Below are 21,428 nucleotides of genomic sequence, written 5' to 3' on the forward strand. Positions count from 1 at the left end.
AGAATGTAATCTGGGAGGGCAAATACTGCCTCACTTTTGTATTTGTATCCCTAGAACTTGGCATAATACTTGGCATACAGGGGAAACATGAAATGCCTTCAAACTCATTCATTTTTATTCCATTCGTGTTACTTCCCAGCTCAAAAAAATGACTCCCATCGCTCAAAGATAAAATAGGTGCCACTCAGTTTTGATTATGTTTTTAGGTCCTCAATAACCTGATGCTAGCTTAAATGTCTGCGTGGGAATTGAGTCAGTCATTACCCCCACCCCACCCCCACACATACACACAGCTTAGTACACTAGCCTTAATGCCTTTATCAGATGACAAAACAATCAAATCATTCAGTCCATCCAAGGCTAATGACCAATGAACGGCCACTCTAAATTCTTGTGGATAAAATAGTGAGCTCAGAATCAGGCAGTCAAGAAGCTAGCAGAGAGCCATCCTTGCAGAGCTCCTGGGATAAATAGTTGGGACTGGAGAGCATCCTATCCTCCATTCCCTGCCTGGAGCATCCTTTCCTCCTATGTCCCCTGCTTACAGCATCCCGTCTCCCTCTCTCCCCTGCTTTTGCCCAGGTGACCCTGGGAGCTTCAGAGGATGGGAAGAATGGGGCTTCTCATCAGTGCCCTGACAGCTAGGCCTGCATTAGGAGCGAAGAACTAGCTTGAAACCCTGAGGAAAGGCTCTCTGGGGACCTGGACTTCCAGTGCAAGTAGGGTGAGGGGAGAGCAAGTCCAGAGTGTTGTTACATAATGGTACCTGTCCCAGATAAATAATGGGCCCTTTGCACCTGCATGGCCCACTAGATTCTTCAACTAGGACTCTTTTTTATTGGTTACTCTAGTTTTCAGCATTCGCTAGGAAGAAAATAGTATTTTTTCTCTTTTGTTTAGACTGCAAATGTACAGTAATTATAAAGTATGTTTCTCATATGTTTCCTTAGAAGTCAAACTAGTTTTTTAAAATAATTTTCAAATGTTTCAATATTTTATTTACCAACACATTTTATTCATCTATCCAGTATAAGTGCTGTATTATGAGAAGCATTTTTACCATTCTTAAAATGCCAATAGTACCCAATAGTTTACCCAAAGTTTACTATATTAGCTGAAAAATGTTCATACACTTTGTTTTATTTTACAAAGTCTTAATTTTTTCTTACTTATGATTATGAAACAAGCACTTATTAAGTGCCTATTACATGGTCTTTCCCCCAACTCAAAATAACAAAGAAAAGAGATAGGAAAAGAAAAACCCACTCCTATCTCGCAGGAAAAACCTGGTCTCTGACAAAGATCCGGGTTACCCAGTATTCTAGGAGAAAGCCGTACCACTTTTAAGGGATGCTAAAATGCTTTCTCAGGAGCTGCGAGGTTACCTGTTTGGCCTCACGGTCTCTGTGAGCTTGAGCTCCCTTTCCTCTGAAGTCAGTATATCATTGTGGGAGAGTCTCACTTTTGAGGGGATATTAAAATATCAACTCTTCTTATTATATCACCTTAAGTACAAGCCAGTTTATAGAAGCTCATTAAGTTGGGCTGACTATTCAATATCAATAGTCAAAAGGTGCCCCTGCTCCAGACCTTCAGTCCCCTAGAAACCTGGGTGGTTCAGAGGGGGAGGAAGCTAGCTATAATCGAGAGACCTGATTTTCCAGTGGTTGTAAATGTTAGGATAGTAAATTCAGAGCACGTGCTTATACATATTTTAGTCTTATTTCGTATAAGACTCTTTCACACAATCCATAGTTTAGCTAAATCAAATTTCTCAATATTCTCCCAATTCAGGAGTATTTCCTCTTATTCTTCATAGTTCAGAATCCTTCTCTTTCGGGATCCAGCTCAGGTGTCGTATCTCTTGCGAAGCCTTCCCTAAAGACCTTTAAACCACTTCTATTTTTCTTACGTTACCTTCCAAATAGTATGTAATTGTCTCTTGGAGAAATGAGACTATTTCGTTCTCTTTTAAATAACTAGTGCCTTGTCTGGTGTCGTCTGTGGTTAACATGTCATTCATAAATGTTTGTTGAATTGAATCCTTGAGAAGAAAGTTAGCCCATTCCCATTCTCAGGGAAGTGCATTTGAATTCTGCTTTCTTTGTTCTCTTTTGTATAGGTGGCCACCTTTGTAGGTCCCGTGACAGCTATCCCAGTGCTCCTTTTCTCAGGATTCTTTGTCAGTTTTGATACCATTCCAGCATATCTGCAGTGGATGTCCTATATTTCCTATGTCAGGTAATGGATGGGAAGAGAGTGAAATTGTTTTTATTTTTAACTCATGACTAACAAGAATTGCTGTTTCTCTTTAATGAATACTTTTAGCATTTGCTACTTAAAACGAGCAAAATACTCAGTTATCAGACAGAAATGCCTTTTTTTCCCAATGAAATATCTGGAATGAAAAATGAAAACTGTCACACCTCAAATAAATGAATAAACACACAAAAATATAAATATCTGACAGTTGTAATATCTTTATCACATGAAATAGATTGGTACATAGCTTTGCCATAACTGTCTTAGAGTTGTAGAATGTTGGCGTTTAAAGGGCATTTCTATCCATTAATTCTGGAGTTCTTCACCTTTTTTCTACATAAACTCCTGTGACAGTCCGTTAGAGCCTCTGGACCCTTTTGCAGCATGTTCTTAAATTCATAAAATAAAATGTACAAAATTATACATGAAACCAATTATATTGAAATAAAGATTTTTTCTTCCTATTCAAGTTCACAGACTCCATGAAGTCTATCTGTGGATTCCTAAGAATCCCTGATCTAGTTTATTGTCTTCATTTTAGAGACTGAGGAAACTGTAAGACTCCCCAAAATCACATAGCTAGAAGAGAGAAGACTCCATCATGTTTACTAGGAAATGTTCCCAATTTGCCACAAGTTAAAAATTAATTCCTTGTCTTCCACCAAAAAAAAAAGTAAGAAAGGATCCAAGTAGAGTAAAGTAGCCGTGGTCTAAGAAGAATAAAGAGAAATTTCCAGCAAGATAACTAATTCCTTGAAAACTGAAGAGGAAAAAAGCAAAACAGAAAAGATTCTGTTATTCTTCTCCAATCTTACCTGTTCACTTCTCAAATCCCACAATGCCCCCCACCTCAGGTTTCTGGCTACTGAGCCAAATAAATCTTGAAACAGCTGGTAGAGAGGACAATCGCCTAAAGCCATCACTACTTACTGCAGATGCATTGCAGCTGTTTTCTGTTAAACACCCCATGCCTGGTCCTAGACAGAAGGCCATGAATTCCTACCTTAGAGAGGTGGCTATGATGGTTTCTGAGTGGAGAAAATCTATAGAGGCAACTAGATGGCACAATGCCACTGAGCCTAGAGTCAGTAAGAGCTCAGTTCAAATCAAGCTTCTACTAACTATGTACCCTGGCTAGATCCCAACTTTGATTCACCCCAGGATCCTCATCCATAAAATGGGGATAATAAATTCTCCCAGAGGTATTGTGAGGATCAATTGAGAAAAATCTATAAAGCATTTTGCACAGTGCTGACACTGTGCTCACTGAATAAATTATTGCTTTTATCATTATTATTATTATTATTTTGGATTGAAATTGTTATCTTGAATGTCCAGGCGGTGTGCTCATTTCACACCTAGTATGGACTACCCTCAATGGTTTCAATTAGTCTTTATCCCCTTAATAGGGGCATATTTAGGAGTTCTAAACCTCATATTTTAAGGTAAGGAATTATGGGATGACTAACAATCATCAAAGAAATGAAAACATCTAATATGATAAAGAATTATTATGGGTGTAGATATTTCAAGGATAAAACTAAAAAATAGTTACAATACACCCAGAAAACTCACAACAAAGGAAAAAATTCATAGCAAGGTTGCATACTTCTAATATCAAATCAGAATTTGTTACAAAATTTATATTACATTATATTATATTATATTATGTTATGTTATGTTATATTATATTATATTATATTATATTATGTTATGTTATGTTATATTATATTATATTATATTATATTATATTATATTATATTATATTATATTATATTATATTATATTATATTATATTATATTATATTATATTATATTATATTATATTATATCAGATTATATCAGATTATATCATATCATATCATATTACATTACATTATGTTACATTACATTATGTTACATTACATTACATTACATTACATTACATTACATTATATTATATTATATTATATTATATTATATTATATTATATTATATTATATTATATTATATTATATTATATTATATTATATTATATTACATTACATTATGTTACATTATGTTACATTACGTTACATTATGTATATTACATTATATGATAGCATATTATAGTATAGCATATTATAGTATATTATATAGCATATTATACATTGCATATATAGTATATAGCATAGAATTATGTTAGATTAAAAAAACTTTGACTTTTTAAACATTTTTGGCTTAATCAATATGTTACCTGCTATCAAGAAAATGGTTCAGAACATATTTTAGGGTACATTTTATTGTCTTTCAATCACAGACACTTAAAAAAATGCTCCTCATCTCTAGACTGAACCCTCACTTATAAGAAAAACAATGAAACTAAAGCACAGTGACTCCATTTTATACCATACACAATATTTTGCTCTATTAATCCCCAATCAGTTTTCCTTCAAGAGAGCTCTAATACGTCTCATTATCAGAGAAATATTTCTTTATTCATGCAGAATTGTTTTTTTTTCTTGCTGATCAATTGTGGTTATTCTGAGGGGTTTTATTTTTTTTAAGAAAGAAGCCACAGAAGAATAAAGAGAAAGACACAAAAACAATGATAATACAGGCATGTTATGAAAGAGAGTGGACTACAACTGTACTTGTGATTGGAGAAAAGAGCAGGCGATCTATCCAGAAGACAAATATATAGAATGTATTATCCTTCCAAGATGCAGCTAGCAGACTCAGTGAATAGAGTAATAGGACTGGAGTCAGGAACACCTGAGTTCCAAGATGGCCTCAGACACTAGATATATGACTTTGGGCAAATCACTTAATCCTATTTGCCTCAGTTTCCCCATCTATTAAATGATCTGGAGAAGAAAATAGCAAGCCACGTGAGTATCTTTGCCAAGAAAACCCCTAATAAGGTCATGAGGAGTCTGAAGAGTCTGGCAAAATGACAACAACAAATAATCCTTCCAATAAATGACAAAATATGGAGGATAAGGAGGCTGATTTAACAGAAACAGTACTAGACTACATATCAGAAAAACAAGGTTCTATGTCGGTTAAAGAAACTCAAGCTGTACAAGCAGTTTGGTTGTTACCTGTAACAACTCGCCTTCAGCTTCAGTTTTCTCATTATAAAATGAGTTAGACTAAGGGATTTTTAGCATCATTCCACCTTTAAAATTATGGAATGAAGGGGAAGCTAGGTGGCTTGATAGATTGAGATCCAGGACTAGAGACAGAAGGTCCTGGGTTCAAATGTGGCCTCAGACACTTCCCAGCTGTGTGACCCTGAGCAAGTCACTTGACTCTCATTGCCTAGCCCTGACCACCCTTCTATCTTGGAACCAATACACAGTATTGAATCTAAGATAGGAAGTAAAGGTTTCAAAAAATAAAATTAAATAAAATTCTAGAATTCTGGTTGAGTTTAATGAAGAAAATGACCCTTTTTGACTTGGTGCTATGGTCAGATTCAGAGGCTCATCATTGCTTTCCTTCTCAGGTATGGATTTGAGGGAGTCATTCTCTCTATCTATGGGCTGGGCAGAGAAGATCTTCATTGTGACATTGAAGAGACGTGCCACTTTCAGAAGTCAGAAGCCATACTGAAAGAATTGGATGTGGAAAATGCCAAACTTTACTTGGACTTTATTGTTCTTGGAATTTTCTTCATCTCTCTTCGCCTCATCGCTTACTTTGTCCTCCGATATAAAATCCGAGCAGAGAGGTAAAACATTCCAGCAGGGGGAAATGTAGAGATTGCGATGAAAGGCACCTTGTTGTCTTGTGTTTTCAGGTCAGTATCTTGCCCAGCTCTTAAAACAATACACTTCTGGATGTCAAGTGTCCGGCTTCTCCGTCCAGTTGGGTTGGGTCACCTCTCCACTGTCCTTCATACTTTGAACAAGGAAGAAGATAGAGAAGAGGTGTTTTAAAAAACAATTTAATTCTCAAGGATGATGTACCAAAATGTTACTGGTGACTGGACGTTTCCTTTACAAAATCCTTCTCTATGATGAGATGATTTGAGGTCCTGGACATGGAATGATAAAGCGGCTTATTCATGGAGGACTTTTTCAGGAACTGATTACTATGTATATCAGGGTGGGGAGAGAGGAAGCTGAAACACAGGGTTATCTTTCTTTTTTTATATTAAAAAAATCAGTTTCGATTTTCTAAGGTTTTTCTCCCTAAGACTGTTTTCCTTAAAAAGTAATTTTCCATGCCAAAAATGTACAAATCTCATTAATGTTCAAGAAAAATGTATTTTTCAATATTATTTGTGGGAAATAATTTTGATTAAGGAATTGTAAACAATGGTTTTTGTTTTATTTTATTTTATTTTTTAAAAAAACCCTTACCTTCCATCTTAGAATCAATACTAACTATTGGTTCCCAGGAAGAAGAGTGGTAGGGGCTAGGCAATGGGGGTCAAGTGACTTGTCCAGGGTCACACAGCTAGGAAGTGTCTGAGGCCAGATTTGAACCTAGGACCTCCTGTCTCTGGGCCTGGCTTTCAATCCACTGAGCCACTCAGCTGCTCTTCCCCTCCCCTCCTTTTTTTTTTTTTTTGGAAATGACAGTTTTAAGGATGTCTCAGGTTAACAAATAGGTCTTACTTAAGTGTTAGAATTTGTGAAAAAATAAAAATAGATGTTTTGGCCACATTTAAAATGAACATTATATATTGAGGATAAACTTTTTTTAAACCCTTACCTTTAGTCTTGGAATCAATACTGTGTATTGGTTCCAAGGCAGAAGAGTGGTGAGGGTGAAGCAGTGGGGGTCAGGTGACTTGCCCAGGGTCACCCAGCTAGGAAGTGTCTGAGGCCAGATTTGAACCTAGGATGTCCTGTCTCTAGGCCTGGCTCTCAATCCACTGAGCTACCCAGCTGCCCCCTGAGGATAAACTTTCTAAAAAGACCAGGGAAACAAAAATGAAATTTGACCAATTTGGGGGAGAAAATTTGTCTTCCAAATGCTTCATGTTTCTAGTAATAAATATTTGCGATCCCTTACTTCTGTAGATGGTATGCATATTAAGTGAATCTGACCACTATAAAGGAAAAACATTTTAAAAGACAGTGAATGTAAAACTGACATCCTAGAGCTGAACTACAACTTGTTAACGGCATATTATGAGCAATTATTGTAGTTTGTGTGGAAGAGGTTGAGCTATTCACATCCTCAAAGACTTCTGGCTCTCTTTACTACTCAATTCTGTTTTTTACTGGATCTCATAAGGGAAGACGTGTAACACTTGGCTGTGGCATTAACGATGCCATTTCACTTTAGGAATATTGAACGAAGTTGAACCCCGTGTGGTTCAGCCCCATCACACTTGCATTATAAGAAAATGATATAAAATTTCTCTGGAGTAATTATTTTGTCTACGAACTTCGTTCTTGGGGGTGGAAAATGAGTTCCCGTGTGTCTCATCCTCAGACAGTATGTCTTGCAGGACTGTCACCAGGGACTGTTTGATGCATTCAATTTCAGTAATTCAGGACTTTCCAGATCATACACATATTTCCTGATTGCCCAAAAGGCGGTAGGCGATTCCAGTGGAAATCAAGATCTTTTTAGTGAAATATTCTGTCTTAGTAGAAACATCTCCTGTATACTCATTTGTAAAATATGGGATTTGAGCTTGATTATTTCCAAGGTTACTTCCAGTGTTGCTTTTTTAAAAATTCAATGGAGCATTTTCATTTGGTTGTTTTGTATATACATTAACAGTGTGTGGCTCAGTTGGGCACACTACATTGTTGGTTGAATGGAAATTAGTAAATAGTGCCTCTGACTCCTCTGAAGTCAGACAATAGCTTATAATGCTTTTATAAATTAATATGCTCAGGTTGCTAGTTACTTCTTAGTGACACCTTCATATATTCAGAAATATCAAAATACCATTCATACTAACCCTATTTTGCAATCTTGGTAGTGTTAGAAATTTTTCCCTTCCCTTAAGGCTTAGAAAGGAGAAAAACATCCGAATTTTACTGAAAACAAAAGTTTAATAACATGGAAATCTTTCTTTACATTTATGAATTGGGTTCCATTTAACTAATAAGAAAGTACTTGCAAATATTAAGTATCAAATTTATTTTTTGAAAACTCCCTGAAAATTCATAATTATAATAGTGTCTAAATGACTTTATAGTTTCTGTTTAATGGCAGAATAGGTTTTACTTGGAAATTAGGAGAAATAACGCGCTGTAACAAATCCTCAATATAGAGACCTCATGAACAATCTGACCCAAAGCAAAATTAAAGAAAGGAAACAACTGCCCTTTCTTTTCCCATAATAACTTGCTTGGGAAGATTCCTTTTAAAGGTCCCTTATTGACAAGGCTGTTCATTGGTGAATTCGTGTTCAACATCAAGCTAGAAACTTTCATTTGGTTGCATATTTGTATGTGTGTGTATGTGTATTGCCATGTGTAAGTGTGGTGTATGTGTATACATGTGTATACACATATATGTTGCATTTAGCTGTTTGGTATGGTATCATTAATAGTGTGTTGCTCAATTAAGCAAATACATTTTTAATTGAATGGAAATTAGTAAATAGTGCCTCGGGCTCATCACTATATATATATAGTGGGAGGATGCCATGTAGATGTTATGATGTCTCTAGTTTCATTGCTGGTACAACTTCCATCTCAAAGCCAGCCTCATCTTGATGGAATCCACTGTTGACTATTTCTCCTCCTACTCCCGAGTTTCCCCATTCTTGTTCTGCTTCCCTTTGAGCTTCTCTTGTGACCTTGAAAAGTCCAATGGCCCCAGTCACACAGTTTTCCTCTTCCACGTTACTCCACAGTTGCAGTTATTTCAGCTACCTCACTGACTACCATCAACTTGGTGCCTATTCCGATATTTTGTTCCAGTGACGCAGCAACACTATTTGTTTAGTTCTCTAGTAGTTGCAGATTCAGCTGCTCTGTGGTCGGGAAGCTATCCCTCTTCTACTCCTTGTGAGGGCATTTCACTGATGGATACAAGAATATATTAGAGTCACTCAATGGTTTTATGTAAGTGGTCCCAGTCAAACAGAAGAAATTGTTCACATTGTTGATCTAAAGCCCAAAGTGCTAACAGAAATCACAGGATAGGAATTGATAGTGCATCTGTGTAAGAAGAATGTTGTGTTGATTCCATCACTACCTCTTTTCTCTATAGCTTCAAAAGCAGAATTTTTATGTGAAATTATCATGAAAATGAATTCATTCTTTTAACCGTTCTATACTTCGCACTCTGCTACCTTCTGTGGTTGGGTTTCTGTCTGAGGCTAAAAGCTCTGACTTTTCTCGTTTACTCTACTCGGACTGGTTAGGAAGGCAAAGTTTAGTGAGATTCATTTGAGTTAATAGAAACAATGCCCATTGCTCATCTCTACCTAGTTTTGTTTTCTTCTAATCAAGTCTAAGCTGACCTACTTTGAGATCTCTGTCATGAAAAGCAGAGGGCTAAGGCCTCACCATGTTTTTCAAGACTCTTACCTCTCGTTTAAAATCCCTATGTGAGAGAGGGGAAAAGTGCAAGCATTGGGTACGTGTGTGGTTTTTTTCCAGGAAGGCATTATTATTATGGGATTTTTTTTATTTTTCGGGTTTTTTATAAAATTTTATTATTTGGAGCTCAGGGCCATTCCTTCTGCAAATTTTGGTTAACTTGTAGCCTTTCTTTCCTTAGTAGTATTGACCTCATCTTATTTACTGTCTATTTATTTTAATTCTGTTTGTGTGTAATTAACCTGACTCATGGAATAATAATAGTACTAAAGAAAATTCTTGATATTCTTGAGATAAGAAATCAAATGAGAAGAAGAAGAAAACAGCAATTCATGTCTAAAAACCGCCCCAAAATTTTATTTGTGGAAGAATTTCCCTTCAAAGGAGCCAAAGTGTTCATGATATGGAAATCCCTTCCTCTATTAAGTCCAGTGAAATTTAAAATTGGGGCTTCTAGCTTTGTAAGTATAGGATTTTTAAAAGTCAATGTTTAATTTGGAATTGTCCTTCCTTAAAGGACCAGAGTGACATCATGATGTTGAGCTCAAGTAACCTGATTTAGTGTTCCTATAGAGCTTGATTAGTTTTCTTTAGGGGATTTTTGAGATAACGACTGTTTAGCTAAATATGTTCAACTTTCAAGACATTGAGGGGAGTTTTATGAGCTAAAAGGAATGTACAAGATTGCAGCATATAAAACATTTATTTCTTTGTCACTCTGACATACTTTGGTCTAAAAGAGGCCTTGTTAAGAATCCTAATTGAAGTTCAGGTTGATTTTTTTCCTGAGATCTGAACCTATGCTTAAGCATAATAAAGTTTAGATTCCTCTTACTTCCATAATTTCTGCTTTCTAGTCGCTTTTTTTCAGTGATAGTTACCTACTACATTGAACTAAAAGGGGCAATATTTCTCCCAAAACTCTATCAAGTATGTCACCTGTTTCATTTTCCTTCTCTTCCCGCTTCCTCTGCCTTCCCCCTCAACAATTCCTCATGCTTAAACTGGGTTATGTATGGGATTGACTAATGTCCTCTCAGTAAATTGCTCTCTCATACCAAAGAAAGTTCACTAGAATGAATTGATTTCAAGTTTTTAAAGTATGGATTTCACAGGCAAGTCGAGGTGGTCCACAAGTGGGTCTAAGAAGTGACTCATACCCATTTGGGGGATTGGAGAAGAGGGTTCTGACTTAATACTTCAAGAAAAAATGTCCATATCTTAAAAAATATAAATGGCTCTTAAATCATAATGTAGGTAAATTATTCTATGTTAAGTAGAGGAAAGGCACTGAGATTTTTTCATTATATAAGAACCATTATAATATGAAAAAATGGAGTGAAAACACAAAAGAAGCTCATTTTGATAGAAATCTGCATTAAAAGCTCAATCCTTTAGTCATTACATTTTGCTTCAATTAATTATTCACCATGAGGGAACAATCAGTAAGGATTTTTCTGGGTTCTGTAGCACTGAATCTGGTCTGTCTGCTTCCTTTTCATATAGCTACTACTACTACTAGCATTTCTGTTCTTGCTCATTTCATGATACTTAAGGGTTTTTTAGTTCATTTATTGAATATCTATGTACCATTTTCCAGCCAAATCTTGAGGAAACGCACAATCCTTCATATCTTTCATTCCACCAAAGCACTGTTGCATTTCACTGGTTGGTGATGCTACTCTCTTGTCTTTAGTATCTGTGTGATGAATAAGTAGAATGTGGCCGATCCTCTTTTTAAAAAGAAGTCTGAAGGTGTCACTAAGCTTTGCATGTGGATTTCTATAGAGCACTAATGTGAGCATTTTATTTTAGATCTCATTAGAAACACGAAGCGGGTTCATTTTGCTAGCAATGGATGCTCTTGGTTTGTTTGGTTTTTTACATGACTTCAGTCTTTAAATGTAACAACGTTTAAGGCACGGCACTGAACAGCACTAGGAACTGGATGGTCTGTGTTAGCTACAGTGTACCATTTCTTTGGTAATTTGTTTCCTGGTCTCTGTAATTGTAAAGGGGACACCGCCGGTATACACTGTCTCTACTAGTACCCTTTTAAACTTGTTCTAGATGTACTGCACAAAGACAAATAATCTTTATAATACAGAACTTTATACTCTTATCTGGCTGCATTCTTCACTAGCAATGGTAAGAACTTGCTTCAGATGTTGAACACCTTTTGAATCCCATTTCTTATATATATACATCATACATGTACACATACGTGTTTATGTACACATGGGTGTATTCATAGGGATGTGTGCACGTAGGAACCCTAAACCCGTGGATCTTAGAGATCAGAATGTGTTTCTGAAAGAGAGATATTTTTAGTGAACTTCACCATGCCAAATTTCCCCTTTATTTTCAGTCTTTCCATTTTCTCATTAAAGAGATCTGTTATTGTACACTACGATGGCCTCTAGCTTCAAGAAGTCACTCTTTTGGGAATCCAAGTTTTTCACTTTATGGCTTTGTCCACTAAAACTTTTGGGATTAAAGTCTCTATTATGTAAGTGGTGATAAAATACCACAAAATGATGGCGGTTTGATTCCCACAGAAAAGGGAAGGAGGGCATTGTCCCTTTTTTAAAGGAAGTGTGTGTTGAAAAACAATGCATCTGACACTTTACCCATGCTAGTAATGCTTGGTAGGACAGGAAAGGGATGGGACCTCCACATTGCTCTGGGGAATGGCTAGGTAAGAAAAGCCCTTCTTCCGATGCAGATTGGTACCTTCACGCTACCTTCTAGCATTAGAGAACTGTCTGGAGCAGCGGCGTCAAATTCAGGTAAAGACTGTGCCCTGTTAAAGTAGAAAGCAGACATAAAGAGCCCTGCTGGGTGCGTGTTGACTTAGAGAAGCAGATAGTGTCTGTGTCCTGTTGTATTTTTATTCATTTTGTTAAAGATTACCCAATTACATTTTAATCAGGTTCAAGCCACTGAGGGGAATGTTGCTGGCTGGGCTGTACTGGGTGCCTGACACCCCTGGCCTAGAGCACCCACAGGAAGAATGACTCACGCTGTCACACAGTGATTAAGTGCCAGAGGGAGGACTTGATCCTTGGTCTTCCTGGCTTCCAGGCCAGAACTCTGTCCCCTGTGCCTCTTCTAGCTAATTTATTGGAGCCTCGTGTAGAAGGTGATCCTTCACTTGGTTAGGAATTATTTAGTATTTTCCCTCCCTCCCTAAAGCAAGAGTCAATGCAAGTAATATTTTAACATCAGTGTCCAAAGGTGTGAATAGTCTGTATTTTGGTGTAATGCCTATTTTTATGATACTGTATACATAATGCTGATTCATTTCTGTAGACGCTACTGCTTGCATGCTGGGATCTATTTGCACTACTGTAGATAAGGCATAGAAAAAATATATACATTAACATTGCTAAATCTATTTTCTCTCAGTTCCTGGCTTCTTGGCAGTTCACTTGAACTTGAACAATGTATATAGAATGTGGGGCATTCTAACTAGTTCTTAAAAACACCGATTAACGCTTTGTATATTTCTGTAGAGTTCCTGTAGATGATTTGTATGTGACTTTTTCCACATTTCCAAAATGTGAAATTTTGACTTTGTTTTCTGAAAATAGCTGACATTTATGATATAACAAAATCAAATAAAACATTATTTTCAGATTGCTGTTTTATTTCTGGGTACTCTAATAAATATGTTTTCTAAAACCCCCTTCTAGAAGTTTGTTAGGAATTGGGGTAGAGTGACATAATTATTTTTGCTTCCTACTTTGGGCTTTCTTTTTCTTTTTTGTCTCCACCTGACTCTCTGTGTTGAACATCTAGGCCTTTTTTAAAAGGAAAAGAACTGGGTTCAGTTTTATTTTTATTTTTTTTTATTTTAGCTGGGGGGAAAGCTGATATCTCAAATGTAGTGTTTATCATAACACCTTTTGAAGAACAAGCTGTCTAAATACCCAAAGAATTTCAGTTCAATAAAGCAAAACAAAAACAAAACCTTTGCTATTAATCAAGGCTGTTCATAATCAGAATGGATTTCCCCAGAAGATATCAAGATCTCTTTCACTGGAAGTTTTCAAGTAGAGTCGAATGATTTTTTTTCAAGGATATTGGAATGATGATTTCTTTTAATATGTCTCACTGGATAAAGTGAGCTAAAAGACCTAAAGGGTTCAACTGTCTAATTTTACAAATAAAGAAACTGAGGCCAAGCAGGAAATGTCATTTAATTGCTCAAGTTCATATAGATGGGAAACAATATGCACAGGGATCATATATATCTATGATATAGATAGATAATATTCTTATATATATATATTATGTTCTCTACATCTTTCAGCAAATTGTGAAATGGTGAAGACGTGGTCCATTGCTGCCTGTCATTTGTGAGACCTGGACTATTTCCTACTAATGACCTCAATGAGGATGCCCCTGATCATTTATAGATGACTTAAATAGTTGGTGTAGGTGGGAACAATAGTTCTTGGTGTCTTCTCAGTTGCCTTTTGGGGGGTATTAGTATTAAGTTTCAAAATATTTTTCATGCTTTTGGTGCCTTTCCATTCTTCACATACTTTTTGTATATCAATTCTACAATTCTCTTGAAATTGTGTCTCATTCAACATGGATCACTTCTACATACAACTTGGTCCACCTTCAGTGGATTTTCCATCTTTGTTTTCCTTGGTGTCATATCTACCTTGCATATAAACAGATATTGGACTATGATGCAAGGGTAGCCCTTAAAAATGAATAGTTTCTTACTATAATCTTTACAGATCTTTCCCATTTTTCTTTTATCTGTTGCCTTCCTTTATTTTGTCATCTTAAATGTCATTGAGACTTAGCTTAGTTGGTCTCTTCACAAACTTTCTTTAAACTGGTTTTATCCTGTGTTTCTTTCTGCTTTGTGAAAACTTGCTTATAATTTTCCGTCATCCTTCTTTGTAAGATTTTACAAATAAAATGTATATTCTAAACAGGCATGCTTTTTTTCTCATCTCTTTTCACTTGGTAGGAAAATCAAATATTTACTAAGGCAGTTTCTTGACTCTTTGGCCTTATGAAAGTTTTAGATTTTAAAAGTTTAAGTAGTGTATTATTAGAGTTGCTAATGATGTATTTTCTGATGCTTATTTCTCGTTATTTGTTACTGATTACTTGAGGTTCAGGCTAGAGCTATTTCATATCCCCATATCCTTTTCTTGTTCTTGCTTTTTTCTAATTCTTATCTTTATGCTGATAAGTAGGTTATCTGACTATGTGCAGAAAATTGATTCAGGTATAACTCCCATATCAATCATAAAATTTTACCATCCCAAAAGACTCCACTTTGTTTTTTATTTTATACTATTTACTATTCTCCATGGCCTATGTCAATTCTCTTGAAGAAATTTTTCATGACATAAAAGCTAGGAAATTTCTTTTTAGTCTACAATTCATTTTTCCTCTCATTCATTTTCCCTAAACTATGCTTTCCTGGATTCTTCTCATCATTCACACCTTTTCCTAACTTTGTAAAAACCACCAACTATCAGAGTGTTCATTAGTTAAATTTAGAGATTTTTCATAAAATTCCCCATCCTTCATTCTTTGTAACTGATGTCATTGTACTTGCAATTATATTTGGGGTGGAATTTTTGCAAATACTTTATCTTTTAGAAATAGAAATTCTATGAAATAAGGTTTCTTTTGGCCTTTGGGTATAATCAACTTTGCCAATTCCTTTATTTGGAATATCTGTGACTCATCCTTCCATTTACCTTCAGTTTTTTGCAAAGATTGCTAGGATTCAGTTCCTCTACCAGAATGCCACCCCCCCCCCAACATTAATCACTGAATTAGGACATTCCATGGAGACTGCCAACATTCAGGCAATGAAAGCTTATAGATGATCTAAACATTGTATTGTTGTGTTATTGGTCCTATGGTTGAGGCCAACTGCTATCTTAAAGAGCATAGCAACACCATCTGGCTTGTTATTTTCATGGGCTTAGTAGAATTCAATTTTCTCATAAGAAACAGAAGCCAAGGAATTGAGTCAGGGCCAAGAGCTGGAAACAGAGAGAGAGACATGCCCACTAGGCTGGGCCATGTAGTGTCCAAAAAGATACTGCAGGTCTAGCCAAGCAGCATCCAGTTCATGAATATTTTCAAAAAGGCCACCATGGAAACAATCATCGTTTATGTATCTCTGTCAGTTTCCTAGGTTGAAGAGGCAGAGCAATTCTACAAAAAAACAAACAAACTTGGTAAGGCCTCATACTTATTTACACACTTTGAAACTTGATGGCATTATTGCAAAAGGTGGAAATAGTGGGAGTATGTTGATAAATACATTGAAAGTCATGAATTATAATAAGGAAGGAGAGAGGCAAAAAGATGCCAACAACACCAAAACCAAAGAAAGATGCTAACAACACCAAAACCAAAGATGCAGACAGACATCAAAACCAAAGATGCAGACAACCCACAACCAAAGATGCAGACAGACAACACTAAAACCAAAGAAAGATGCAGACAACATCAAAACCATAGATACCAACACCAAAATCAAAGATGCAGACAGACAACACCAAAACCAAAGATGCAGACAGACAACACACCAAAACCAAAGAAAGATTCAGACAGACAACACCAAAACCAAAGAAAGAATGCTGATAACACCAAAACCAAAGATGCAGACAACACCAAAACCAAAGATGCAGACAACACCAAAACCAAAGATGCAGACAACATCAAAACCAAAGATGCAGACAGACAACACCAAAACCAAAGATGCAGACAACACCAAAACCAAAGATGCAGACAGACAACACCAAAACCAAAGAAAGATGCTAACAACACCAAAACCAAAGATGCAGACAAACAACATCAAAACCAAAGATGCAGACAACCCACAACCAAAGATGTAGACAGACAACACTAAAACCAAAGAAAGATGCAGACAACATCAAAACCATAGATACCAACACCAAAATCAAAGATGCAGACAGACAACACCAAAACCAAAGATGCAGACAGACAACACCAAAACCAAAGAAAGATTCAGACAGACAACACCAAAACTAAAGAAAGAATGCTGATAACACCAAAACCAAAGATGCAGACAACACCAAAACCAAAGATGCAGACAACATCAAAACCAAAGATGCAGACAGACAACACCAAAACCAAAGATGCAGACAACACCAAAACCAAAGATGGAGACAGACAACACCAAAACCAAAGAAAGATGCTGACAACACCAAAACCAAAGATGCAGACAGACAACACCAAAACCAAAGAAAGATGCAGACAACACCAAAACCAAAGATGCAGACAACATCAAAACCAAAGATGCAGCAACATAAAAACCAAAGATGCAGGCAGACAACACCAAAACCAAAGATGCAGACAACACCAAAACCAAAGATGCAGACAGACAACACCAAAAACCAAAGATGCAAACAGACAACACCAAAACCAAAGAAAGATGCTGACAACACCAAAACCAAAGATGCAGACAGACAACACCAAAACCAAAGAAAGATGCTGACAACACCAAAACCAAAGATGCAGACAACACCAAAACCAAAGATGTACACAACACCAAAACCTTGCACCTTTATGTTGAGAATGTTTCCTATAACAAATACCAAGTATCCCCCCACCCCCAATGAAATTAATTATATTTCAACAAACAGGAATAGAATTCATTATTGTTGTGTCCATAATCAAATTCTGACATTGACGGATGATTCCATCCTTATTTAGGGTGGTCTGTACCAGTGAAATTAGTAATATAATCCCTATGTTTGTACACACATACACACCTCTATGTAAGCATATAAATATGTATGCGTTTATGTACTCTATATGCTCACATACTCCCATATCTTATACAGTATTCCCCAAACCCTAACAACTTAAATCTTCACCAAGATTTCTAGGACACCCTGCACACATAGACTCAGACTTCAGTGGAGGCTATGTCCATATATATTTTTGGCAGGGGCAGCTGGGGGGCCCAGTGGATTAAGAACCAGGCACAGAGATGGGAGGTCCTACATTCCAATGTGATCCCAGATGCTTGCTATCTCTGTGACCTTTGGCAAGTCACTTAACTCCCATTGTCTAAATTGGTCCTAAGACAGATTTTTCATGTATACATTTTATAGTAATCTATGCTAAGTATATACTTATCTTCTAAAGTATTGCTTTAATATGACAACAGTGTAAGGAAATAAACCAGGATTTGCAAAACTTATGGCTAATGTGTACTCTGGCAGTGTCTACTAAGCTGCAAAGATCACTCAATCAATAAACATTTAAGTGCCTTTTGCTAAGGGATACCAAAAAAAAAAAAAAAGCCTGAACCTTCAAGGAGTCTGTTTGACTTAACTGTTCTTTTTGTCAACTTTTTGTTGTAAACACAGTTTATATAGATCCTCTGTGCACCCCATACAAAAGGTTTTTTCAAGTGGTTGTGGAGACATCAAACTATTTAAGACAATCTGTTTCCTATTCCTCCTCAGGTCATGAGTCAGTTCCTTTTGCTTCCTTCCTTCTCTGCCATCAGGATAGTATGTCTCCCCCTCATGCCAGCACTTCCCAATCAGGTTTAGGATTTATGGGAAAGCTTGTGCTCTCTTGTGATCGTGTATTTATTTTCCATTGTCCTCCAAGGCAGCTGTACTGGGTTTGTAACCCTCCTGCTCTTTCCCTTGAAATATCTATAAAAGGGAAGATGGCAGCACAGAGTAGGTGTTCTAGACAAAAACAAACAAAAGGCCAGTCTGATAATGGAGTTCTCTGAATTTCGCTGAGGAGTCCTTAGATGATAGCCACACAGTCAGTTGCCAAATACTTAAGTGGTGTTGCTGTATACAGACAATATATGCATAAACATGTACACACATCATCCATTAAAGTCTTCTTTTGATAGCTTATCATAGATGTGAGATCCTAAGCCGGCTAGCTGAACAGAGTACTGCCAAGCTCTAACACCTCCTTCCATTATAGAATGGCTTCAGGAAGGGGTCTAGTGATGAATCGCCTGACTATCACTAAAGCACAACAAATTGACCTAACGAAATCCAGAGAGACATTATTATGTTGGCTATGGGCTAATTTGGAGAAAAGTCATGATCTGCATTGTTGAAGGGAATACTGACAAAACTACATGCACAGGACACAAATAATGGTATGGGTAAGAGCTGAAGAAATGTGGCATTATAGAATGAGGTACTGAGCTTAGAATCATGAAGAGATGGGTTCAAATTCTATGTCTGATATTAGCTGTGTAACCCTAAAAGAATTATTTCATCTCTCCTTATTTGTCAGCTCCTTAGAACTTATCTACAAATCAAAGGCAGGTTGCCATATGAGATTTTTAGAAGAAACTTTCCACACTTGTAGTTCCCTGTACTGACAAATGACACATCCTTTTTAAAAAAATTAAATTTATTTGGGTTTGTTTGTTACATTACAATCCCCAGTTATCTCTTCCCTTTCCCTCCCCTCATGAGAGAAGGCATCATTTGACACATTTATATATTTTTTTACATATATATATATATATATATATATATATATATATATATATATATATATATAACTATGTCTTGCTTGTTTCTATTCATCAGTTCTTTTTCTGGCGGTGGACATATATATACAAGTCATTCTTCAAACAATATTTCTGTTGCTGCATGTAATGTTCTCTTTCTTCTGCTCATTTCATTTTTCATAATTTCACATAGATCTTTCCATTAAAAAAATTAACCTGTTCATCATCTCTGTTCGCCTGGTAACATTCCTATATGCCAGCACTTCTTTGGTATGGCCATCTCTTCAATTTCTAGTTCTTTGCCACCACAAAGAAAGCTGCTATAAATACTTTAGAACATATAGGTTATTTTCCTTTTTCCTTGATCACCTTAGGAAATAAACCAGCTGGTGGTATTGCTGAATCAAGGGGTTTATACAGTTTTGTTACTCTTTAGGCATAATTCCAGATTGCTCTCCAAAATGGCTGGATCAGTTCACAGTTCCACCAACAGTGTATTCCCCCATCCCCTCCTACATTTGTCATTTTACCCTTTAATCATTTTAGTCAATCTAATAGGTGTGAGATGATATCTCAGAATTGTTTTGCTTTTTATTTCTCTAATCAATAATGATTTAATGATTTTTCATATAGTTATATATAGCTTTGATTTCTTCATCCAAAAATTATCTTCTCATATCTTTTGACCATTTATCTGTTGAGGAATGGCTCATAGTCTTATAAATTTGACAATGTTCTCTATATATTTTAGAAATGAGACCTCTATCCAAGAAATTGGTTATAAATTCCTCCCCCATCCTATTTTCTGCTAATCTTGGTTAAATTAGTTTTAGTTGTACAACTTTTTTAATTCAATGTAATCCAAATTATCCATTTTATATCTCACAATGCTTTCTATGACTTGTTTATTCATACCTTCTTCTCCTATCTTTAGATTGATAATAACATGCTCCCTGCTCTAATTGGCTTATGTCAGTTTATGCCTAGGTCATGAATCCATTTTGATCTTATCTTGGTAAATGGCATAAGATATTGGTCTCTATCTAGTTTCTTCCAGACTGCTTTTTAGGTTTCCCAATATTTTTTTTTATCATATAGTGAATTACTATCCCCACAAGTTGAATCTTTACTTTCATCAAACACAGCTACTATTATCTTTTACTGCTTTTTGGTGTATGTCTGTTCTGTTCTGCTGATCTACTTTTCTATTTCTTAGCCAGTGTCAGGTACTTCTGATAATTACGGTTTTCTAATCCAGTTTAAAATCTAGTACTGCTAGACCTTTTCATATTCACACGTGAGGAGAAGTTTTCTTGAAAATTAGAGCTATTCCAAAGTGAAATGGACTGCTTCACAGGGAAGTGAATTTTCAATCATTCCATTGTTCACTTGTCAGTGTTGTAAAGTATTCCCTTTAATGTTCAACTAGAAAACTGTGCAAACCAAAAGAATACAACAGCCGCCTCTAAGAAACAAAACAAAGCAAATCATAAAAAAAAAATATTGGGCTGCAAATGCCAAGATTTAATTAAATGGTTAAATTCAACAATTCCATCAATGCACAACGAATTCTGCCGGAATCCAGGAGAAAGATATTTGAATATAAAGGAAGAGTGTTTGAATAGCATGAGACTGTTCTACACACACCATAAACCACAGCAGGCATTAGGATAATGTGTTCTGAAAAGCAAAGAAGCTCAAGATACAATCCAAGGTGACCTTCCCTGCCAATATGACAGGACCCATCAGTTATAAAAGATGAACATTAACTTTTTTACAGGGTTTTGAAGCATTCCTAGAAAGAAAACCACACCTGAAGCAATTATTTGCTCCTTAAATATCCCAGACAACAGAAATAAAAGAAACACTTTAAAAGTACAATTACTAAGGAAAACTACAACAACAAAATAACAATAGACCATGAAGAGATATCTTTCTAAATGCAGGCGAGGAGACAAGGGCAAAAGCATAACTCAAATAGAAGTGATAATAGAGAAATAGGACTCAGATTCACATCATAGACTAACATGGCACTCTACCAAGAAGTGAATTAATGTTTTAAAAAATAAAGAATAGGAGTGTGCCTAAAAGGGGAATGAGGAGGAAAGTCGAGGGGAGCATATGATGTACCCTAGTTGAGTCAAAGATTTAACAATGAA

The 21,428-nt window shown here is 36.1% G+C and overlaps 1 protein-coding gene across 1 annotated transcript in view; it reads left to right on the top strand.

Moving 5' to 3' along the window:
* ABCG1 (ATP binding cassette subfamily G member 1) overlaps window positions 1–13,383 on the top strand; it is a 90,257-nt gene extending 76,874 nt beyond the window's left edge. The window contains exons 14-15 of the mRNA XM_001364473.3: window positions 2,123–2,241; window positions 5,732–13,383. Of these exons, the coding sequence (XP_001364510.1) occupies window positions 2,123–2,241; window positions 5,732–5,960 (348 nt within the window). The 3' untranslated portion in view covers window positions 5,961–13,383. The remainder of the gene's footprint in view (window positions 1–2,122; window positions 2,242–5,731) is intronic.
* The last annotated feature ends 8,045 nt before the right edge of the window (window positions 13,384–21,428 follow it).

Source organism: Monodelphis domestica, chromosome 4 (assembly GCF_027887165.1).
Source record: "Monodelphis domestica isolate mMonDom1 chromosome 4, mMonDom1.pri, whole genome shotgun sequence".
Lineage (NCBI taxonomy): Eukaryota > Metazoa > Chordata > Mammalia > Didelphimorphia > Didelphidae > Monodelphis > Monodelphis domestica.